Below are 24687 nucleotides of genomic sequence, written 5' to 3'. Positions count from 1 at the left end.
CTGCTGATGTACAGGGGGATTAGAACAAGGAAGAACTTTATTGTCTAAGTCCCTCCCTTGGGCCATGTATTGAGATTAAAGCTCCTCCTAGATGCGAATGCAGAAAGACAAGGGAAAATTCTCCTGATTTTTTGACCTGTCCAAGGCAGAAGAACATGACATCAGCTCATCTATGATCTCAGGACCTCTTCGCTTGTAGATGCTCAATTAGATAAACAGTTGCAGCTTTTTAGTGTGTAGATATCCACCTGTGCCTAGATGTGGATAGTCATTAAGCTGACCATGTCTGGGGGAAAACACAGCTCACAAAGTCCAGTCCTCCATGAGTCTATCCTTGCAAAATCATCATTTGAAGAAGAAAGGGGTCCTGTTTTCATGCTGTACCAACTAGATTTTGTGTCATTTTGCCAAGTGGAAGTCATCTGTAATGGTTAAATATTAACTTCATTAGTATTTCTGCACTAAGGAATTACCAGGGAAGAATTATTGGCTAGTAACAGATTTATAACTAGTAGGAAACAATGAAAGGAGGACTTTTGGCATGAGGAGAGCTTGGAGGACTATAAGTGGGAGATGTCCAAGCACTAGCTTGGTATTAGGAGCAGGAGCAAGAGCTCTGGAGGTGTTGGGGAAGAGATGGCTCCACACATCTCCAAATCTACTATTTAATTGCATTTAGATGGTGGCTTCCTGTGTGGCTGACCCCCATACATACAATGCTGCTGAAATGCAGCCACCGCTAGGTAGAAATCTCTAAATCAGCCTTCATGGAACATGGTGCTTCACCATGCAAGAAAGGGGGCTGTTTGCCTGGGGCATCAGGGAAAATCCCTGTTCCTGTGCTTGTGAATGTTCATAAGGTTCAGGTAGGTTTAATCATCTGAAACTTTATGCTGTGAATGACCTGGTGCATGGCTGGTCTTGGCAGGATGAAAGGCTGAATCAGTCGCACCAGCTAGGCTGAAATGAGCAGTGTTTGGAGGTTACCTCTGGCAGAGCCCTGAGATCCACATGCTCAGATGTTCTCTCCCATTCTAGGTTTAACTGGAGCGAGTTGATCCCCCCACGGCTGTGGGGCCGGAACCTGGGCCTGCAGGCGGAGAGCTCGGAGTTCCTCCTGGAGGGCATGCCCTTTCGCATATTCGGGGGCTCTGTGCACTATTTTCGAGTCCCCAAGGAATACTGGCAAGACCGCCTCATCAAGATGAAGGCCTGCGGCTTGAACACCCTCACCACGTAAGTGCCAGCCTCACCTGCTGGGTCCTGTCGTGTAGCTAAGAGGCTGCTCCTGCTCCCAGGGAAGCGGGTGGGGATCTTGCCACTGATTCCAGTGAGCCTAGACATAGGACTGAGTTCCTGCCCCTGTCCTCACCTGCCCCTTCAGTCATCAGGAACATTGATTTCCTTTGTTTCCCACTCACTCGCCAGCCTTTAATTGACCTCTCTCCGTACTGATCTTTCTGAACTCAAGCCAAGATGGATAACTCATATGTTGCAGGCTGGCAGAGAGGCATTTAGCTGGAAACGTATTTAGCCATAGGATGTGAAAAGGGAGGGCATGAAGAACAAAGCAGAGTGGGGCAGCTGGGTGTTTATGCAGTGCCAGCACAGACTCTTTGCCCGTAACTGTAGCTGTGTCTTTGTGGCTGGAAGAGGGAAGCTAAAATGGGCAGGTTTTTTTTCCCTGGCTACCCTGACTCACCACTCTGATCCTTTGCATTTCAGGTATGTACCCTGGAACCTTCATGAGCCAGCCAGAGGGAAGTTTGACTTCAGTGGAAACCTGGATCTGGAGTACGTGGGTGAAAAAGATGTTTCTTTTCCTTTTGAGATCTCTCACTGACCTGGCTTTGTGTGCAGGGGTTGGGTGAAGTGCGAGATGGGCAGCAAAGGGACTGAGGAGCAAATAACGTTGGGGTATGAATCTGCCTCTCTCTTGTCCCTGAGATTAACTCGTGTGGTTTTTTGTATGGCCTTTGTTAAAGCACTGGCCCTTATGTTCCCTGCCTTTGCTCCCTGGGAATGGAGACTGTCCAGCGTAGGAGTATTGACGGTTAGTTGAGCGATGCTTCAAAGCTGGTCCCCTATTCCCCTTCCCCAGATGCACCCTGCACAGGTACCTGCTGCTTCATTAGTAAAATAATAATTAACCCTGTTTGGACCTCTAGGGCTTTCCTAACCATGGCAGCTGATGTTGGTCTGTGGGTGATTCTGCGTCCAGGACCGTATATCTGCTCTGAATGGGACCTTGGTGGCCTGCCCAGGTAAGCATGCATGTTCTAGCAGATGGACTTGGACTCCTTTTTTGAACTGGTTGCTCAAAAATTCAGACCCTTGGAGAGAGACCATGAGAATGTTGCATTTTTTCAGTCCAGAACAAACAGGAAAGGTGCCCCAGCTGTGTGACCTAGTCTCCTGCAGGCTTAGAAATGATGCTTGCCGAAGCTCTAGCCTGTACCACCACTGTTGTCAGTCCTTCTGTGGTGGTACAAACAGACCTGACGGGAGACTTGCTGTGCACAGTCACTTTTGAAAGGCCGTGCCGTCTAACGGAGAGAGGGGAAGTGGTGTTACGAGGCCCACGTTCTATCACTGATCCATTGCCTGACCTTTGCTTCATTCCTGGGCCTTGATGTCCCCAGTTTTCACAGTCCAATAATATTTACAACTTGCTCTAAGGATTCACTTCACCCCTAGGCCCGTTTTAATAGTGCTATAGGGATACGTGTGACACAGGCACACCCACATACTCCAGATACAGGTTTCCACTGAAGTCAAACTTCCCTCTGCCTGACTTTCCCCAGCACATGATTCCAGCCTCTCCTAAAGCGCACACAGCCCTGAGGGAGGAGTCCTGGAGAGTTATGTTCTGCATGTAAGTGCTGCAGGTGCTTCCTGGTTACTGGGTCCCAGTGGAGCAGCTACCAAGCTACGGCCCCACTTGTTTATTCTTCCTCACCTCGCTCCCCAGAGCTTTAGCCATAAAGGGGGGTGTGGAAGGCTGGCTCAGGCAAAATGTTGGCCCCGTCTCTCTAAGTCTTGCTTTTGCTGCAACTCATGCTCACTCTCCTCAGACAAAAGGAGTTTGGAGTGTTTGGCCTATTTAATACAACCAGAGCACTCTTAGCAGGAGAGGAGTTTGATTGAGGCCCCTGAGACAATGGCCTGCAGGAACATGATCCTTTTTCCATAATGTTCTGCCACGATGTGCAGGAGAATGCTCCGTTCCAGCCCGAGGGCAGCAGGAGGCACTGGTGCAAGCATGACGCTGTGAGATGGCAAGGGTCTTTTACGGTCTCTCATAGTGCAGGGATGGGACATTGCTGCTGCTGCTTGTGATGCTGGCTAGGACTAACGGTAGCTGGAGTGACAATGTCATTGAGTGCTCTGAAGTCATTGCAGTCAGATATATGCAGTCATGCAGCCTCTTTCACCTGGTAAAGTGAGGAGTCGCATCCCATTTCACAGATCAGGAGAATGAGACACAGAAAGATCGTGACTGGCCCATGGCTGCCTATAGAATACAGGAGTCCTGACTCTCAGCCCTTGGTTGTACCCTTAGCCTATGCTTCCTTTTGTAGGGACAAGCAGTGAGCAAAGCTGGGCTGTAATAACTATGCCCTGAATCGCATCTGGATGTAGAACTTGAATCTCCCTTCCTGCACACTAGCAAATTGGAACCTTTGTATCTGCTGTATAGAAATAAAGGGAGAGGCTGCCTGAAAGGCAGACTGCCCAGGGAGCAGTGATGATGGGAACTGCATGAGGCAATGTGATGCATGGGGCCATGGAGTGCCCTCTAGGAATGCAGAAAATTCCAGACTAACCTGGCATGAAAACAAAGAGCCTTCTGAGAGTCCCAGCTTGGCTTGCGCAGTGTTATCTTGATCACGAATTGGACTGGGACTGAATCTCCATGGTTAGACCTGAAGTACGGGGCTGGAAAAAGGAGGGACTTTGGTGATGCAGCTTGAACTTGCCATTAATGAGGGTAAGCATTGAAAATGGATTTAGTTGGATTGTGGTCAGGAAGGGAAGCCTACGGACACATCCCTTATATAGACCATGTTTCATCTCCCTTACTTGGCACGAATAGCAGTGTAGCGGTGCTCTGTGCTGTTAAACAGCTTCCATGCTTCACCTCAGAAAGGTGGCTTCTCTGCAGTTGTCAGGGAGGAAGGGATTTCAATCCATGTGCCCTTTTCCCAGCACATCTGGCTCCTCTGTAACTCAGAATCACTTCTCCTGAGCTGCTGGCCTGGGCAAAAACATTCCCGTTGCTGCTGCAGGCAGTGCAGGGAAAGCAGGCTTGGTCCAGCCCTATCCCCTGCATTACCTGTACCCGTGTATACGCTGCTTCCTCAGGTCTTTGGTCCTGGGCCTGATGCCTGACGAAGAAAGAACCCAGCGTGAGATTCAACTCTAAAAACTTTGCTGAGCCACCCCCTCAAAAGCTGCTCTTTTGGCTTATAAATTGAGCATGTTTCTTATGTGATAGCAAGGCCAAGAGAGAGAGTAGAACAGACTTCACGGTGAGTCATTCTCTTGTCTGCACCTGCAGTCTGGGCCTTTGTGGCACTGCAGCTAATGTGAAGTGAGATGCTGATGTCTCCGCATCTGACTGCTCCATTTCCTCCTGCTGGAGCTTGGAGATAGACGTGAATAGCTGCTGTGTGCAGGCTGGGTTAGACATAGGTCTGTAACAGGTGCTCTTCACTTCTGGTTCTCCTGAGTGTAGTGCTGGTTACTTTGAGTTGCCTCCTATTCTCTCCTAGTTGGCTTCTGCAAGACCCCAACATGCAACTGAGGACAACCTACAGGGGCTTCACAGAGGCTGTGGATGCCTATTTTGACCACCTAATGGCCAGGGTGGTCCCTCATCAGGCAAGTAGGATGCCTCCACCCTCTCTTTGCAGACAAAATCAGGCTGCGGCTGCATCGGAGCTGACCAGGGCAGCCTCGCAGCACCAGCAGACCTGGTCTCACTTGTGTGAGAAACTGCAAAGCCTAGTGACCCGCTTCTCCCTTCTCTCCTTACAGTATAAGAAGGGGGGCCCCATCATTGCGCTGCAGGTGGAGAATGAATATGGCTCCTACGCCAAAGACCATCACTACCTGACCTACATTAAAATGGTAACTTTGGTGCTTTTGCTTTTCCCTGTGCTGGTACCTCCCCAATCTGCTCTCCGCCTTCCTGCTTCTCTGCTCCTCCTCCCTGTCCCACAAACCTCTGCTGAGACCAACGCAGGATCAGTATCCTATCCAGCTAGATGCTGCAGCTGGGGAAGGAGGGGAGAGAAAACTCTACGTTCAGTATTGATACAAAACTGTATTCTGAGGACTTCCAAAGGCAAGGTGGGGAATGGAAGGAGAGAGTATCCCCAGTATATCCAGCTGGCCTGGGGCATGGCTGTCCCCCAGCTATTTATCTAGAACAGAAACGGCTAATTGGTGGTACTCAGGTGTGGCAGACTGAATGCCTGCCTAGGAGGGAGGGTTATGTGAATCAGACAGACTCTGTAATCTGGAGTTTGGCACTGGGCAGGCAGGCTCATTTCCCTAATGCCTTCCTCATCCTCGTCAGAAAGAACAAGCAACCCAGCCCTCACTTGTGAGCTGAGCAGTAAGAGCTGGCAAGCGCCCAAAGAGGCCCTGTTCTCCTGCTGGATCAGATATGATCTGTGCTGACTTGCTCACCTGTTGCTGACACAGCGCCCAGACAGTTAACTGGAGCTGCCTTAAAGCTCAGAGGTTTGTTTTTCTTGAGGGCATAACATCTTCCTGCTGCCTGCAAGAAGAGTTATGGTCCAGCATTGTCTGTGTGCGAGACAAGACCACTGTCACGTGTTTTTGTTGCACCTGTCTAAGGCTAAGATGAAGACTGACATCTCTCACCTCTGCACCCCTGTGGTTCCAAGCAAATGGCATGGTCTGTGGTCCCAAAGCCCTTTTTCCCCAGACAATACTGTTTCCAAGTCCAGATTTATACCGTGAACTCACTGTGTCTCCTGCTGTTCTGTCAGTGTGCTAGCAACTCCTTTAAACTGGCAGGTATCTCAGCCCTAGTTGAAGAGAGAACTGGGTTAGCTGAGGCTTAGCTTATTTGCTTCTCACCAGTAGCTTGAGGATTTCAACCAAAGAAGTCACATGGTGAGATTCCTGATCCTCTTAAAGTGTTTTTGTCTCCCAGGCTAACTCGGGCTTCACCTGTTTGGAGGGTTGAACCTAAAATGTTTAGTCTAACAAGTGGCCAGAATAGAGATTAGAGATACCTTAAAAATCTGTCTGCTTCCTTACACCCTCATCCCATATCATATCATAGCACTCAAGTAAAGGTCTGTGTGAGAACTGCACCTCCCCGGTTTCAAGGTAGCATTGTTGCAGTGTATTCTGGATCATCCCAGACAATTTATGAGCCCCAGCACCTGTTTGCTTTACCACAGTGATGAAAGAATTGGTCATATTTTACTTGTGTATCAAAATACATTACACAGTCCAGGCAAGCTCCAGGTCTGTTTCCTGGTGCTTTAGTGTTGTGTGCGATACGCTGAGTCTGCTTGGTCTGGTGCACAGAGCAGAGAAACTGGGAAACCAGGATCCCTGAGTTCTGCTCCTGGATTTGCAATGGAGTATGGTTTAGTGTTTGTGCAGATGGACCCAGGGATAGGACTCGTAGCATCTGTTTCTGGCATGGCCTCTGCACTTAGGGGGTGATGGGCTGGTTACTGCACTTCCTTTTGTCCATCTGTGTGACTGCAACAGTTTTTAACGTGTTGTACTCTTCTGGGAATAAAGGTAAATCAAGCAAATTACTGATGTCCCCATTCTCATCTCATTCTCCTAGGTACTTTAGCTTTTCCCCCTCCTTCTCTTGACCATAAAGCCTGTACTACTAGCAGCTGTCCTCTCCAAGGCACACAAGCACACATTTCAATAGCCCTGCTGGCATGATTATCTGAGTACACACACCTGTGCCTGCCTTAGACTGTTTCTATTTCTGGTTTTACTGTTGCACCCTGAAATCCTGGAATGCATTTCAGTATGTAACAACACACTTATTTTTCTTACATCCAAACTTAAAAAAACCCCAAAGTAGCCTCCCTACATTAACACAGCGCTCTGAGAATACTTCAGTAATGTTCAGCTCTGAAATTTAGTCTCATGTTAACTGGATTTTGCCTTGGTGCAAAATGTGGTATTAAGGGATGAAAGTAATAGTGAATGCAGCATAGTAACATATGGGCAGGAACACAAAGCAGCTGTAGCCAGACCAGCATACCTTCAATTGTGTGTCTTCATGTTCTCAAGTGTATTACTGCTCTACCGTGGTCTTTCAATGTGACTCGCGCTTCAGTTCTTTGATACATGTCCCATATGTAAATGTTTGTGAAGGTGCTTTACAGGTGCTAATTAATCCTCTCAGATAATTCCTGTGTGGATTGCTGTATGTGTTTCACCATTTTACCAATCATAAAATCGATGTAGAGAGATGTTAAGAGCTGGATCCAAAGTCCATTAAAGTTAATGGGGTGACTGCCAGACTGGGCACTGGGACAAATCGTGTGCATGATTTGGCAATGGGCACAGCAGTAGTCTGGGAAAAACCCGGGGTTATATTTGGGAATTTGTAGCTCCTCAGCCTGCGTGTGAAATACGAGACCCCCCCTTTTCTAATATAGATATAAAACATAATGTCTAAAATTAGAAGAACTGTGTATGAGTGACAGACTTGGGATCCCATGGGCTCTCAGTCCCGTGGTGGTGGAAACATGAAAAGTCTCCACACAGAGTGGACTGTTCAAGAAATCCCTTGGCAAAGCGGTCTCTGACCTTTCTGGGAGATGAATGAGAGCAGAGTCCATTAGCTGGCCATCCTGCTGACTTACCTTTTGTCCTCTGGGTTTTGCATAAGGAAGGTGAACCATTCCTCTTCTCCCTTTGGAGACAGAAGCAGCAGAATTACCCAAGGTGTTTGAAATCCCACACAGGAAATGTCACCCTGGAATTCAGAAGGACAGTGCGGAGAGTCAGTCCAGTCAAATCAAGGGAATGAAAATAAAGCTAGTGTTCAGAGAAGACATTTAAGAATTGGTTGCTACACTCACTGTTTCTGTCCAGCAGTAACATGTAACAGCACTGCAGAGGGGAAGAGCCAGCTGCCACTGAAACAGGGATTTTGCCAGTGACTTCAGCGGGGTACCATTTAGCAGACAGGTGAAATAATCTAGAAGCAGCAGAGGGAGAAGTCAGTCCCCAATCCCTCCTCCTATCATCCCCCACAGAAGATCACCAATAAACTTAAACTCCCCAGTGTCTGGGTGAAACATTAAAATTGGGTCCCAGCACAGTAACTTTCCTTTTCATTTAGGCCATGCTAAACCGAGGAATCGTGGAACTGTTAATGACATCTGACAACAAGGATGGGCTTTCCTCTGGCGTTGTGGAAGGAGGTAGGTGGCATTTCTGTGCTTTACGGTGAGAAAGATGGAGATGGTTCTAGTGTGGGGCTCCCACTGACTTCGGTGAGATTGCCCATCTGAGTGAGAAGTACTCTCTGGGATCATGGGCATGTATCATACAGAGCTGGTTTTCTACCCCAGTTGTGAATGGCTTTGATTTCTGATCCAGAGAAAACTGCCTGGAGATCATACAAAATAAGACCTCTCTTCCGCTCTTCTCTGGTTAGATTTTTATTTAACAATACAGAGGACCAGGCCCTTCTCCAGTGCAAGTCAGTGTGGCCTGTTCCAGGTTTCTTCTTTGTGCTGCAGCAGTTTGCAGCCTTGTCTACACGGGGTCACTCTCCTTCTTGTGGAGAGTGTATTTGGAAGGGGTGAGGGTGGAAATCCCCCTTTTGCCCCAGCTCCTTCCTGCAGGAATGTTTACGCCTTGGAGCTCTCTTGTTTGGAGTTGCCTTTTCCAGCCGGCTGCATGATGAGAGCTCTTTGATACCAATTTGCCTCTTAGATGTCATAACAATCTGCTCATTAGAGTCAACATGTCAAGTAATCAGATGTGTGGAATAACTAGAGCTCAAAGTGATGCAGCGGCAGTAAGGTGGCTGCGAAAACGTAAAAGAGAAGGTGACAGAAGCCACTGTCGGAATAGGTAGGGGGAGAGGAAAGGAGAGAGACCCGTCATGAGGCCAGAGAGAAAAATCAGGCAACGGTCCTGCAGGTTCCTTTGGTCACCAGTGGCCTCTTCTGAGATGCATGTGGATTCCCTCTAATGCCAGTGATAGCCAGATTGGTTTCCTGCAGAGGAGAATGTTACCATGTGGAACAGCAATTCAGGGTGTCATAGCCAATCTACTGGTTGGGTCTGTCCTAGCCCCTCGCTCTGTAGCTGGAGCAGGGTCTTGTATGCAGCGGAAGCAGCTCGGGGTGCGAGGGAGATGTTTGGGTGCATGCATGTCCTCCATGCCCATGGACACAGCAGCCTCTCCCAGCAGCTGTCCAGGGATGGCACTGCAGCCAGAAGAGCCATCTGCATAGCTTCATCATCCACCTGACTCAGCTAAGGGAGGAGGTGCAAGAACTGCATAGGCTTTTTAATCCTGAGGCCGGAGTGGCTGCTGGGCAGACTAGGTGGCACCTCCTGGCCAGTCCCTTGTGGACTTGTGTCCTCCTCCCATAGAAACAACTGTCACAGTTTGGACTAATTGGCAACTGTTGTTGGCAGTCCTGACAGCTCATCTAATGACTGAGCTGGCCACAACCTCCAGACCTCACATCCTTCCCCGTCAGGAGTGAGGCATGCTGGTGGGGCCCCTGTGCATGTATGTGGGGAGATTGCTGGACAGTGCCTGAGCTGGGGATGAGGCGAGGCTTTGGGTTTGATTTTTATTGTCATTTCTTGACTTGTACTGAGCCTAGGATTGGGCACCTCGCCCTCCACGTTGTCATCTGCATCATGTTCCCATGTTGTTTGGCTTTTCTACCTTGCTCGCCTGCGCTGCATTCTCGGGGTTTGCACGCTAGTTAGAGAAGTCGGCTAAAATCAGGGAAAGGTGGTGAGATGGCAGCTCCTGCTCCTGTAAATATTCTGTTTGAAGCATTGTGCTTGACAGAACCAGGGCTGGAGCTGATGTCAACAGTCTCGCACATTTTTGAAGGATAATAAGATTCTGGTTTAAAAATTCACATGCGGCTGCTCCTAAAATTTCAAAGCTCTGCCACTGCAGCATCTGCACAGTGACAGAAGGACAGGAGAAGAGAAGCAGCACTCCTGCAACACCCAAAGGGCTATGGTGTTAATAGCGAGTTATAGGACAGCAGTGTGTGATGATCCAGAGACAAGTCCTGAACCAGAGAGCACTTTTGCCCAAGCGTCCACAGTGCACGGATCAGCTGCTGAGTTTTTTCCACTAGAGTCACAGATGAGGCTGGTCTGACTCTCTGGTGAGGCAGATTTTAATTGGGAGACTCAGCCTGCTTTTGCTCACCCACCCCCACAGGCCTGACAAGCTGTTAGCCGCTGCCAGAGACAGAGAATCCTGCAGCTGAAGCCTAGGAGTTCAGTGCAACACCCAGATTCAACTTTAATAATGCCTTCCTTTCTGTGGTACCTTTCACCTGAAGATCTTGAGGTGCTTAACAAATGCTATTGAAGTCTTGTAATACCATATGAGGTGGGCTGCCTTGCATTTCTTGTATCTCTGGACATTTTAAGCTGGAGGCAGGACTCGGCTGGGAGCCTTCTAAGGGGCACCCAGGTGATGCAGGAAGTTCTCGTGGTGTTTCTGTAGGTGGCAAAGCTCCTGCTGCATTTCTGCTAGCCTGATGCCTCGTTGTGATGTATGGGGAGGGGGGGTTGTACTGGGTGAAAGGATTCATGACCTGCCTTAGCTAATGCATGGCTGTCTCCTTTCTCAACAGCTCTGGCCACTGTTAACTTCCAGAAACTTGAGCGTGACCTCCTGACCTACTTGGACACAATACAGGTAAGATACCTAACACCTGTCTTACCTGTTCTTGTCATTACCACCAGTGCCTCACCCTGTTCTCGTTATTATAGCTGTGTTATCCAAGCACTGTTACTTCTGCTTTTGTGACTCATGTCCCAAGGTCGCGCCCTCTTCCTCTGAGCCAAATCTCATTGGAATCAGTGAAAAGCCTCCCACAGATTTCAGCAAAGGTTGAAGGAGTGCTTAATAGTGCTGCACCCCCATGCCCACTTTTCACTGTGGTTGAAGAGCTTGGCTAGTGTTTGCAGTCTGGGTCTCCCTTCAGGAAAGCAAGCAGTAGCAAATGTCCCACTGGAGCTGAAGCGTTCAATTTTTACGGCCGAGACCTTCATCTGGTGGAACGTACAGATGGGTTAAAAAAAACTTCAAATCAGGATCTGGATGTTGAATGCCCTGGACAGGGGGTCTTTGGATCTGTGGGTTCTGGTTTAGGGTTCCCTACTCTGGGTAAAATGCAGCTTCATGATGGTCAAAGGATAATCATAAACTCAAGGATATGTACAGATGAGAACCTCTAAGGTCTAAGAGCTTAGTTTCAGTCCAACAGAAATGTGATGTCCCTCAGGACAGAAAGCCCAGACTCTTCAAGAGCAGAGCTGTAGCCCTTGCTCTCTGAGGGAATGCAGCTAACATTTAGGTTTGTAGGAAAATGGAAAATCTGGCTTGTGCTGTATAGCATTATGAGCTGTTTTTAAATGCAGCTCCAGATCTCTCTATTTGATTTGGAGGTGACTGAACAGGGGACATTGTTACCTCTCAAGGAAGTGGCCAGCGGGACTGACTGCTAGAAGAGAAGGTTGCTGAAGCATTTGGTAGATTTCCTTTGTCACCAGGTCACCAGTACTGGGCAATTAAATCCTTCTCCTTGCCCGAGTTGAATTTGCAGTATGAAGTCTGCGTTTGTCTCTCCTTTTTAGTGCTTAACAGATTTGAACGTCTAGTAATTCTTTTTCTAATACTGAGCAATTGATTAAACAATTAAAAGGAACAGGTTTTGGCAGGAGACAGCAGGACCCTGCAGCAGCTTTCCTGGCAAGTGTGCCTTTCTCAGCTGTAGCCTGCTGATTTCAGTGAAGGTTGAAGGAAATGTTTTTTTTTTCATCCCATTTCTGGATCCTGGGGCAACTCTCCACATGGGGTGTCTCCTGGTTATGTATGGAGGTCTGGCTCCCTGGAAAGAGGCCAGAATAATTTCTAAGGGGCAGCAAAGAGTTTGGCTTCGCTGCTTTTAAGGCTCTGTCATTCCCATGCTTTTCAGCCTTGGTGTAGGCCTGCAATTGGCCTCCTCTCTTATGGGACAAGAGCTGTAGGCAGAAGTAGCCTGGTGCTTGTGGATGTCCTTTAAAGAGGATCTTGCAGATCTGTCTGACCCTCGGGAGCCTGGGCATTGTTGTGTTCTTGGCTTTTAATACTTTTTCTGCCATCCTGTAAAAGTTAATAATTGTAGCTGGTTATCTTGGAAAGCCAGAAAAATCTTATGCCCACATGAATGCCCATGAAATGGGGTGGTGGTGGGAAAGTGCTTTGGACTCGCTCTAAATATCGGCGGGATTAAGGGGAATTTACAGTTAAATCTCCTGCATATTGATTCCTCTCTTTGTAGAGTGTTTCTCAAAAGCAGGTGAGGTTGGGCAGCACATCTAAGTTGCCATCTGTTTGTCAAGGCTTCTGGTTCAGGCAAAGTCACTGCACTGCTGAGATCAAGGTCGAAGCAAAGGTCATGTGCAAGTGGCACGGCCAGGCCTGGACTGTGCAGCTGCTGAGCGCACAGTGTGGGTCCTGCCCTGCAGACAGTGCACCATTGCAGCTCCTGCACGTGGCTGCTGCACCGCAAGGGAGGCCTTCACCACCTCGGGGACAACGCTTAGCCCTGCAGTTTGGAGCAGCCTTTGTGGGCAGTTTGGGTGCGTGGTGCCATGCTCGAGGGCTCCACCAGGCCCTTTGGCCCAGGTCTCTCAAGATCCCGAGTGCCGGTTTGTGGATCACACCCCTAATTTAGCCAGTTACATTTGAAACTTGGGCTCCCCATAGTGTATGCCTTCAAACGGCATTTGAAAGGGGGCAGGCTTGTAGCCTGGATGCAGCTGGGCCTTTGAGCTAGGTGGGCCCTGCAAGAGTCTCTCCTACCTGGGGTTTGCCAACTTGCCCTCTTCCCCTGCAATCTCAGCTGCCCCCACTTCTCACCTGTAGCTCGCCCTTTCCTTCTGCTCCAAGTCCAGGCACCACCTCGCTCTGAAAAGGCACCTGAGCCCTGACCTGCAGCACTTGCATCTCTGCTCCAACCCCAGGCCCCCTGGGCAAGTACTGCCCCAGCATACAGGAGCATCATGCTTGTGGGCTGCATTAGAATTAACCCAAGCCAAATCTGAGTTTAGCCTCTCTGAGGATTGTACCCACTGTGTGCTCACCTGTGATCTGTTTGTGATTGCTAGAGAGGGGAGATAAACAATATGTATTTATGAGATTGTGTCACGAGGTTCATTCCCTCCTTGTTAGAAATGATTCAGGACTGGGGCAGCCTTGCCTTTTTGAGGCTGGACTGATTGGTTCAAAAGCCGGCTTGAGAGTCCTGCTGGAAAATGGATTGGGGTAAAGCTTCACCTCGGGATAGCGTGAGTGCAAATGCACATCTGCAGTGGTTTCACGACAGCATCTCCTGTGTCCTGCTGTCCCAGGGCACCCTGCTCCATCACCCGCACAACCCAGCCTGCAAAGCATCTAACTGCACAGTATTCGCTGCAGGGGAGTGCACTGATCCCCTGCATCACCCAAGCACCCCAAACTCATCCCTCGGAAAGCACGTGGGGTGGGAGATGCCATGGCTGCAGAATGCGAGTGGGTTCAGATTTCTGAACAAAAACAGGCTCTTCTGGTTCTCTGCTCTTGCTCTTCCCTCCTCTTCTTCCCTCTCTGAATCACTGCCTTTGCCACTTCAAACATGAGTCTGGGGAGGTTTGCAAACCAAGTCCCATAGGGTCTTTTGAGCTCTTAACTGTCAGATCCACGTTTTGCTGACAAACAGGCTTGAGAGGCTCTGCTGTGACTGCTTGTACCAGACTGAGCTGGTGTCCCACAGCTCCTGGGAGCTCTGCAAAGAAGTGAGAAATAGCATCTTTCCACCAGCCTGACAGCCAGAGCTGACTGCGTGGTGCAACTCAGCCCTTCCTCCATGGCGCTAATTAATTGAAGGGGCAGGGGCTGATGTTGCATATTCTGATGGAGTCTGAGCTACAAGTTGGTTGTCCCTATTGCGGGCTAAGTTTCCATAGAGTGATTAAACTCTCTCATCAGCTGGCTTACTGGAGACGGATTGATACTGTAGATTATCCAAAGCTGGTTTGAATCGACTGCAGGCGTCTCTAATGTTCTAACTGCTGCAGTATTCTCCTAATGGAATATGGTTTTCTTTAGTCACTTCCCTTCTCCATTTCATATGGCATCAGATAAGGCCCCCATCAAACACCGAGTGAAATTGCCTTGACTAGGAATAAACCCCTGAACGGGCAGCGCCAGCAAGTCGGCTCCCACGCTGCTCCGTCTGGCGTGACGGGGCTGAGTGGAATTCCACGGGAGGTAAAGGAGCTGGCAGGCACTGACAAATGGGAAGCAGTTGCTCTGTGTGCAGAGCCTTTTTAATGAAGACCTAATTCCTGCAAAAGCTAATGCTTTCCTGCCAACACCATATGCAGCATTAAAAAGGCATTAAGCTGTTAAGGTCTGCTGTTCCCACCTTGGCAAGCATGGGCTGCAGCACACCTGCAAACTCTTAAATGGCAGTGGTGTGGCTGATAAGTAGACATTTATAAATGTGGATTCCTAGCAGAAACTAAACGGGGACAATAGGTTTGCTTCAGCTCTTCAAAGCCATGGGATGTGGACCTGTTTGGTGTCACCTGGTTGTTCTCGTGGCTTGGTGTGTTCCCCTTGGGCTGCATGATTACACAAGGCTTTGCCTATCTTCCCCAGACACTGCTGCATGCAGGCACCCTGTGCCCTGCTTCTCTAGGGCTCTGGCTAATTGGCTCTATGGGCTTGGCCGGTAACCCTTCTGTAAGCCTTGCCCCCAGATAGCACTTGGGCAATGTCTCTGGGAAGCAGGGATAAGTGCAGCATTGTCCTGTCTGCATTTAATTCTGTCTTTTGTTTTTGTAACAGAAAAATAAGCCAAAGATGGTGATGGAGTTTTGGACTGGCTGGTTTGATAGCTGGGGAGGCCCTCATAATATCTTTGATGCAGATGGTGAGCACCATATATTATTACTTGTTTAGGGTTTACTGCTGTATAAACAGCCGTCAGCAGAAATGGCCCGGTGACTCTTTCCAAGTTTCCTATCCAGCAGCAAGCGTGGCTGTGTGCAGTTTTTCCACTCTTTTTAATGGATGTGTCACACTGCTGTGACTTGGTGTTTTTATCCCTGTCGATGATTTTTAAGCAGGTTATTTTACAAATAGCTGTCCTGTTTCTACTCCTCTAGGAGGCATCGTACCCAGAGGCTAGTGCAGAGAGTCAAAGTCAACTTCTGATGTTGCGGAAGGGCCTTGGTTGGATCAGGGCCCTATTGCTAGACTCTGTATGGACTTGGAAGAAAAACTTTACACTTGCCCTAAATGGCCTAAGCTCTAGAGGCCCAAACAGCCAAAGCTTTGGGGGGTGTGGATACAATATTTTGGCTATTGAAAACTGTTTTGAATTGGCACCACATTCATAGATTCATAGATGTTAGGATCGGAAGGGACCGCAGGAGGTCATCGAATCCAACCCCCTGGCCTGGGCAGGAAAGAGCACTGGGGTCAGACAATATGTTGATCGTCTGACCCCAGCACTCAATATGTTGGCATCATGTTATTTTAAATACATGTATTGTAAAGGGGTTTCATGTCTTGGAGTTAAAGATAGGAACATAAGAAGAAGAACAGTCACAGACAGAGGCTTAGACTGGACTCCTGGGTTCTACGTTCACTTTTCTCATGAGGCAAAGCAGTAGAAGCCACTTAATCTTTTTTCCCCATCTATAATATAAGTTCAGTAACACTGAGATGGGGAGTCATGCACTTAGTGCTGGTCAGGCCTGATGGTGCTTGCTGAAATAGAAGGCCATGGGGGCTGACCTAGGAGCATTTTGAGAGCCAAGTGCTGTTCAGACACTGGACTAGCAAAAACAGGCATCTGCAGAGAATTCTGCCCACACTGATCGTGTTACAGGAAACTTAACACAAAGCTTGGTTCAGAATGAATGGGGGTCACACGGCCTCGTTCTGAGCATCTGGGTGCTTAAGTTGCTCCCATTACCAAAGGAGCCGAGCACCTCATTGTTAATGCATTCCTCCACTAGCCGGGTAAGGTAGACAAGTGTGATGTCCATTTTACAGATGTGGACTTGGTGACTGATCTGGGCGTTGCAAGGAGTTTGGCACAGCCTGGAATAAAATCCATAGTTCTTGACTCCCAGGCTAGTGCCTTAAGCTACTTCCACCTTGTCTTGTGCAAATCTGGCCTATCCAAGGGCCCCTCTCCATGACTCTGAAGTGATTGTAAAACGTGACGTGAATGTGTTTGTTAGTGGCCATTGTAACATGTATAGTAAGCAAAATGTCCTCCTTCAGAATGGGTGATCTTGCCTTTTGTGGGTGGTGCAGTGGACATAAAACTCAAGCAGACTTAATGTTCCTAAAAAGATCACGCTCCGTCATAGTTCTTACGCTCATTAGCAAGGTACATAAGCATTGGAAGGAATCTACAAAAGACTTTTGAATTTCCTACATCGTGCTCAGATTCCTTGAAGTAACAGTGTCTTGGCACTTGTCTCATTCCCATTCAATAGTCTTTGTAGCTGTCATGCCCTAAGATGGGGCACGTGTGTGTGTAAGTGAATTATTCCTGCAGAGCATCTCAATGGAGGACTCAGATTTAGCTCGTGAAGCCTGTTTTGAGGGGGATGGAGGAGTGAAAAGCTCTTTGAAGTGCTGGGACTATTGGCATTTTGGTGAGTTGCGTTACACTTGCTGCCTGGACTGTGACCCTTGTTGCAACTGTCCTTTCTTCGCAGAGATGGTGATTACTATAGGAAACGTCCTCAAAATGGGAGCATCTATCAACCTGTACATGTTCCACGGGGGCACCAACTTTGGCTTCATGAATGGTGCAGTGCACTTTGAGGAGTACAAGCCTGACATCACCAGCTACGGTGAGTTCCCATTTCCTGTCCTGCGGGCACACCACTTGGAGAGCCTGCAGCACAGAGGAATGGACCGAAAGGCACTATGCCCATCCCTTTCTCTGAGGACTTTGCAGTCTCTGCAGCAGACCTTGGCCACAGCTCCCTCATCTGAACTTGAAAGAGAAAAGAGCCTGCTTTCAGGCTCCTTCCCCACTCCAGATTTCCAGTCCAATTCCAGTATTTAGAAATCCTTTTACCGTTTGCATTGGATGGGAATGTCCTCTGTCAAAGTCATTCTCCTTGGTCTTATTTTACTTCTCTCATCAGAATCCCATTACTTTCAAGCTGCCCTCTCTTCAGTCAAGGGGGATGCTTGGGCGCTTTCTGCATTGAGGAGCTTCCTGGTAGTTTGGCTCTATGGAAGCCAGTGTCCATAACGTAGACAGGGCCTGAGCCTCACAAAGGTCCAGACTTTATGCTGCATGTGGTGTGGCCAGCACACACAAGTGGTTCCCCAAAGCTGCTACTGCTCTATGATGGGTGTGCTCTTGCTTTGCAGACTACGATGCAGTGCTTGCAGAGGCTGGAGACTACACATCTAAGTACTTCAAGCTCCGTCAACTCTTCAGCACCGTCATAGGTAATTGTATACCACAGAGTTGCACCTCTGCCCCTGCATGCAGCAGTTTCTCTGTGTTAAGAAATGTGTTGCATCAGCAAATGTAGTGCATGTCTGGAGGGATGCTGCATGTTGCACAGACCCTGCTTGTATGGTGTTTTTTCTAGAGCCAGGTGGGTGGCTTCTGATAGATAAACAAATTTGCCACCTCCAGCCCAGTCCCCAAGTTCGCACTGACTCTTTGAGGCAGATCCATTCTGTTTGATCCCATGGGGAGACTGATCAAAGCTGTTTCCAGAGATGGAATCAAGGAGGCCACAAATCAAATGTTGTTATTGGCAGTAACTTCCTGGCAGAATGATGGTAACACTTGCCTTGGTCTTTTTGCTTCCTAGGGCAGCCTCTGCCCCTCCCTCCACTGGTTGCAAACAAGGCATCCTATGGCACAGTCATGCTGCACCAGTGTATCTCTCTGTGGGAGGCACTGCCATCTATCGCAGAGGTAGGTGCTATACTTGGAGCCCAAGAACGTGCATGAAACATGCTGCATGTGCAATAATCTCCTTCAGAAGGATCCTAAGGCATTTCCTAGAAGCACTGAAAAGCAGGCATCTCTTGGCTGGCTTCATCCACTCTTGCAGTGCACCAGCACTCTGCATAAGAGTCGGGGGAGGAGATGCTTTGGTCTAGAATGTAATTTTAGGATGCTAAAATCTAAAGTGCTACATCACACTCGACGGGTTTGTTGAAGCTCGTTAAAAGACGGTGCTCACTATGGTCAGGGCAGTTGATTTGTTCCTCCTCGTACTGAAAAAATTGGTTCCGGCTGCCGGGGTTGCTGTAATGAGGTTGCGCTGTATTCTGCAAGAATAAAACAAGAACAGGTTTAGACTGCAGCCTGGACAATTCCTTAGAGCCTTAGACCATGGAACATACTGTCCAGGGAAGTTGTGGAGCTGCCATCGCTGAAGGTGTATCCCAGGTGAAGACTTAGACATTCATCCATTAGGAACAGTATCTGGAACTTAGTGGAGGTTCTTTCCACCTCAGTGTTTTATTCGAGTCTGTCAGGATGCTGCTGTATCCTTAGGTCTGTGTGGGTCAGACTGGGCGGAAAGGACTCCAGTCCATGTCACAGTAATTTAGTTGCGTCATTTTAGAGAGTTAATGTTGGTTTGTGGGACATTGGAGCCACTTGTCTGGATGAGACTGCCATGTGTGGCCTGTTCTGTTGGAATGGATCCCTCTGCCTTGTCACCACTTGCTCCTCCTTTGCAGCCTATTAAATCAGAGTTCCCGGTGAACATGGAGAACCTGCAAGTGAATGATGGTAACGGGCAGTCCTATGGGTACGTGCTCTACGAGACCGTCATCTCCGGCGGGGGGCAGCTGAATTCGGGGGACCACATCCGGGACCGAGCCCAGGTGAAGAGCGCTTAGCCCAGAAGGATAAATGGTTTGGCTTGGGTAGCTGGGTGCGAATGGGTGGGACCTTACACCAGGGTGGCCAGCAGTTCCTTTGCACTATTTGTGCCAAGATCAAGCCCCTCTCCTCTGTAAAACTCCAGCTCAGGGTTGCAGTCTGATATTAAAAGTTGGTAGAGTGCATCTCAGACATACCCCATGCGATCCTCTCTGCTGCAGAAGGGAACAGCAGGGAATGACTCTGCTTTTTAGAACTGCATTGATTTTTCCCAACATCAGACTGAGTTGAGATGCAGAGCTGGAACTATGACTTGGACACTGCAACCAGACAGCACTCCCTCCTCAGTTATGTTTAATTCCCTATCTAACGCAACTGCATTCTCCTTGTTTTTCTCTCTCCTGCAGGTGTTTGTTAACACTTTGTTTATTGGCTACCTTGATTACAACACAGTGGAGCTGACCATCCCTGAAGGACAGGTAACTGGTCTGAGAGCACTCAGAAAGGATGCAGGAGGATAACAGAATCACAGTTCTTACCTAGCTGTCTCTAAAGTGGCCTGGATCCATAGAGCAGGTCTGCTGCCGGCTCCACTCAAACCAGTGATGCAGTGTCTCTGATGCAAAGAGCAACCATGTACGAAAACAAGTGACTTCCTGGTTGGAACAGAAAGGCTTTGCAGTGCCAAGTTGTTCTTCAGAGGTGGAGTTGGTTTTCAAACCATCCAGTTTGGCGCATTCCCCTGCAGGTCCATTTCTGAGCAGAAGCACTGAGCTTAACCCCTTCCAGCCACACCCACAAGCTGCAAACATCCATGAAGCCCCTGCCTGGGCCGACTGAGAGCACAGAGGCTGTGGACTTTTAAGACATAAGCTGTGCCTTAGTCTCTTTATTGCTTTTAGGTCACAGTGCACTCCAGCTCTGCATGTACACTTGGGCCAAGCAGTTTGGGCAGGTCGGCAGCCCGAGTAGGCAGTCCACTGCGTTGGCAGAACTGTCATGGCTTCAAGGATGAGGGTGTGTGGTGGTGATACTGCGGGTCTGTTGTGACCTGCAGTGGAGCCAGCTGGAGGGGAGCCTATAGACAGACCTGGCTTTCCACACTATTTCACTTTTGCAAGGATTAAAATATAGCAGCAAAATGTTAAGGTTTCGTGAGCAGGCCACACTTTCCCAGCAAGCAGTCCCTTGCAGTGTTGGTTTCCGGTAATGTGGCATCATCGCATTTCAGCAACTCCTCTAAGCAGTTAAGCCTTGTACTGTGGCTGCCAGAACTGCTGATGTAGACTTCCCCAGAGTAACTCCCCTGACTTCTCTCTTTGTGCATGGCAAAGACATGGCAGTGGCTGTGACATACCCTGCTGAGTACCTCCTTTCCTTCCAGGGGTTCAGGCAGCTCAGGATCTTGGTAGAGAATTGCGGACGTGTCAATTATGGACCTTTGCTGAATGAGCAGCGGAAAGGTAGGTTATCTCCTTCCTCCCAAGCTTGCACATGGGGTTATCTGCCCCAAAGGCATCAAACTCAGGTGTCAGCAAGGACTTCAAACCATCCAATTTCAGTATCTTTTTTTTTTGTTGTTGTTTAAATTGCTCCCCTCCCTTCCTCATCCCACCAGAAACCAGTGCCTCAGATCAGAGGCTGAATCTTGTGTGGTGACCCGAGCTGCACTCAAATGCATGGGGTGCAGTGAACCTAGCTGACGCAGTCTACAGCTTCACTTTCAGGCAATAAAACACAGCCAGTGTGGGTCAGAGAACTGGTAAAAGGACACAGAGTCTTCACTGTCTGGTCATAGGTTCAAATCCAGCCCAGGCTCATGGTAGCTAGAAAGTGATGCCTGTGCATTGAGCAGTAGGAAAAGATTCTGCTTCACACGGGAGAGTCTTGTCCAGACCATCACAAATCCCCCCATACCTGTAGCTGCCAATGGCTCCCTTCTCTCGCTCCATGATGCATGCAGCCAATTGCATGATGCCATGTGGTGGGCAAGGAACCTTTTCCGGTGCCTGTTTTACGTTCTGAAACTTGTCATCTGGCAATTATGATAATCTTGGTTTGCCAAGAGTCAAGGGATTGAGTTACATCCGGCTCCTTGAAATGAAGCAAAATGCTTACACCTGAAGGCTCTGTTGGGTGGAGCTGGGGAGTGGGAGAGTGTCAAAGCTGAATTTTTAAGTGTGTTGAGTAGCTTAGTGGAGTAGGATACCCATTTCATTGGTTTTAGTGGGAGAGAGGTGTGTAATCCTCTGCACTTCTTGACTCTCTCAACTGTAATCATGAAGGTTGGGTGGGGAGGCCTCACGGACAGTTTTTTCTTAGGTCTGCACCAGGTGCCTGTGTGAAGCACCATCTCCTGTGCCTTTTCTCTGCATGTGAGCCTCCTCCCTTTACAATGTGGGGAAAATTCCACCCACCTAACAGGAGGCTAGCGGGGCAAAATTAACTTTATGAAGTGCTTTGAGATCCTTGGATGAAAAACACTAGCCTAGGATAAGTCATTTGCTTCCCAGTGTTACATTTTCCTCTGCGTACCACCACAAGTGATGGATCTGCTACTTTAAAAAAAATCAATCTGGTCCATGTGCAGCAATGTGTTCTGCTGGGAGGGTGTTTAACAGCTTAGTGAATTAGAGCAAAGGCTGGAATGGAGAGGCCAGAGTGTGACAGCAATTCACGCTCGGTCTGGATGAGCAATGGGACCAGATGGACTCTTAATTCCATTGCAGCGTGGCTGCTTTCCATAGCCTGCTGTTTCCTTGCGTCGATATTGGAAGATCCATCAGCTTTAGCTGCTTTTTGACTCTTCATTACTCCCATTGCTCTTGCAGGCTTAATTGGTGACGTCTTCCTGGATAAAACCCCCTTGAGGAACTTCAAGATTTACAGCCTGGAGATGAAGCCCAGCTTCATAGAAAGGTCTGTGCGAGGTGGTTTTTTTTTTCCTTTTAATTCTCTTTCTCATCTGCAGCCAATGACTTGGCAGAGGTGCAAAATCTAGTTAGTGGATAGATGTGTCAGAAAGGCAGCACCTAGTAAATCTTTGCACTGACAAATTCCCTCCTGTTATCTCCATCCAAAACTGTGCAGAAGGTTGTAACGCTTTTTTTATCTGTGCCATTATTTAGGGCCTAATCTTGCTTCCATTGAAAAGGATGAAAAGACTGTCACTGGGCACGTCCACATGTCGCCATATGGCGATGTTGCTACGGTGCTGTGCTTTAGTACTTCCTTTCAGAAGTACTAAAGCACAGTGCAGTATGGGTGCTTACTGCACCGTGTGGGTGGTGCATACTTAGATTTGCCCGCTACATCGCCGTAGTAGTGAGTGCACTGTAATTAGAGAGCACGCCAGTACGGCAACGTAGCAGGCGATCACATGTAGACCTGCGTGATCACTACATCGCCGTAGTGCACCGTACGGCAAGGAAGCATGTTGCTACACTGCCATACAGTGACATGTAAACATGCCCACTGACTCGTAACAGCAGCTGGATCAGATGGGCCATGTTTGAACCTATCCAGGACCCTGGTTCTAAATCATCCTAAACTTTATCTCAATCAGATATGGGGGGTCACTAATTTCAACCCAAACCATTCTATTTGCCACGAGCAGAGTAGTTTCCAAAGCTCATCACTATATTTAACCAGCTTGGAGAGCTCCCCCTCCTCCTTATGTTTATACTTCCCATATTTCTTAAATCTGAAAGCAGAACAATCTTGCAGGAGTAACTGGGCAAGCTCCTATCATTGAGGAACAGACTCTTAATCAGCCGTTCAGCCATTAGGGCTCCTCATGGCCTCCTGCTGCAATCTTGAGAGGCCCCTTTTCCTTAGGAAACTAATCACAAAGTATAGTAACAAGTTTGGCCATCTTGGACCTTGCAGCTGTCACTCTCCTGCCTGGTGTGGCCACTGGGGACTGACCAGGGATGGAAGATGCAGAGCTTGAAAGCTGTAAGGCCCTACCATGTGAGCCAGCAAAGAGAATTCCCATTCACTAAACACTGCATGGCTCGTGACCCAATTCTGTTGTTACGCTACTCAGTAGATAGCGGTGGTGGATGTGCATACACACACGTGCGCATGCTTCACGCACCATTTGCAGCCTTTTTTTTTTTAATACTCTGTTCTTGAAATGTCTGATCCAACTTACACAATGTCTTTGATTTATGTTTGAGAAGTGCAAAGCTCCTAGTCTGTAATTGTGATTCAGAGTGAACTCTGAGGACCAAGTTGCAAACTTGAAAGACCTTGAGTTTCAAAGGACCGTGCTAATGGGCAGCAAGAGAATATTTCAAGAGAGACTTTTGCAAAGGATCCTCTTTGACAGGGTGAGCTGTGTCAGCTTTGTGACTCTGGGGTCATTACAGAAGGATATTCACAGTGAAAGGCATGAAAGCAAGTGAGCTGCCAGGCAGGAATAAAAGCAGATTAGCTAGCAGTGCGATCAGTTACTGGCAACTGACCATTAGCAGTGAAATGTAATAAGGTTGAAATCTCTGTGTAGGAGGATGGAGGATGCTGTATTGAAAATAGGATTGTCCCAGGCTTAGTTGAATAATACAGCAGCATTCATACCGCACTAGATCAATACTCCCTATGAAACCAGGGACATGGTCCATCATGGTTGGAGAGCACAAGTTCTGATAAGGTTTTGAGGTTTTTATGGAACTCTCAAGCTCCTCAGGTTTCTTTTTCCCAGCCCCCAGCCTCTCCGTTATTACTAGAGAGAAGGCAAGAAATCATGCAAGAATCCCATAGTTATGCCCCTGTTGCTGCTTGCTAACTTCGAAGCATGTTCAGAGTGACCTGATAATACTCCCTGGTATAAGGCTGCCCTTCCACAGCATGCTGTAAAACAGGCTCTCCCTCTCTCCTAGCTCAGACAGACAGATAATCCCATGAGCTAAGAAGGGTCTGACCTGGCTGTACTTGGACAGGGGCCTGCGCCTAAAACAGAGTGGTGTGTTTGAGTCAGTAGACTGCACTTGCTAACCCTAGAACCAGTTCTGTAGCTTAGTTTATGGGAAGACTGAGCCTACGTAAGTCATTTTGTTGGAGTCATTAAGTAGACAGAGCCTCAGTTTATGAGGCTTTATAAAATCCTACGATACCGCTCTGCAACAAGAGGATTCACCAGCATCTCAGCCAAGTTACTTCGTTTGGCAACTATAGCATTCCACCTCCCAGCATGACTTTGGGGTATTTCTAGCCCATGCCACTGTAAATGTGCTAAAATAGCAACTTAGATTTCCATGGCAGCCTCCATTGAGAGTGTTGTGGTGCAGTTCATTACCTCTGAAGTTCTGGGAAGCTGATTTTCAGTCTTTAGGAGATGTCTGTCAGGAACAGGGGGGGTTCAGTATACTGTCAAGGCAGGTAAGTTTTGGTTCAGGAACTGGAAGAGGAACTTTATCTTACTGCAGAGGTTTGTGACACTGCTGTTTCTTCTCAGAAGTGGCTGCATTTGAGTTAGATATCTGATTTGGCATTTAAAACTGGACTTGCTGGCCACTAT

General features: G+C 48.3%; 1 protein-coding gene across 1 annotated transcript in view; it reads left to right on the top strand.

Annotated features, from left to right (window-relative positions):
• Positions 1–24687, top strand: part of GLB1L2 (galactosidase beta 1 like 2) — a 32285-nt gene that overhangs the window by 3633 nt on the left and 3965 nt on the right. Inside the window, exons 3-17 of the mRNA XM_006020420.3 lie at positions 1039–1236; positions 1726–1794; positions 2169–2264; positions 4776–4884; positions 5041–5133; positions 8369–8450; positions 10878–10942; positions 15122–15206; positions 17014–17151; positions 17684–17764; positions 18139–18245; positions 19022–19168; positions 19574–19645; positions 20551–20629; positions 21998–22085. Of these exons, the coding sequence (XP_006020482.1) occupies positions 1039–1236; positions 1726–1794; positions 2169–2264; positions 4776–4884; positions 5041–5133; positions 8369–8450; positions 10878–10942; positions 15122–15206; positions 17014–17151; positions 17684–17764; positions 18139–18245; positions 19022–19168; positions 19574–19645; positions 20551–20629; positions 21998–22085 (1509 nt within the window). The remainder of the gene's footprint in view (positions 1–1038; positions 1237–1725; positions 1795–2168; positions 2265–4775; positions 4885–5040; positions 5134–8368; positions 8451–10877; positions 10943–15121; positions 15207–17013; positions 17152–17683; positions 17765–18138; positions 18246–19021; positions 19169–19573; positions 19646–20550; positions 20630–21997; positions 22086–24687) is intronic.

The sequence above is a fragment of the Alligator sinensis genome, unplaced genomic scaffold (assembly GCF_000455745.1).
Source record: "Alligator sinensis unplaced genomic scaffold, ASM45574v1 scaffold278_1, whole genome shotgun sequence".
NCBI classification, from domain to species: Eukaryota; Metazoa; Chordata; order Crocodylia; family Alligatoridae; genus Alligator; species Alligator sinensis.
Note: the sequence above shows the minus strand (reverse complement) of the source record. Positions and strands in the feature narration are given on the sequence as shown.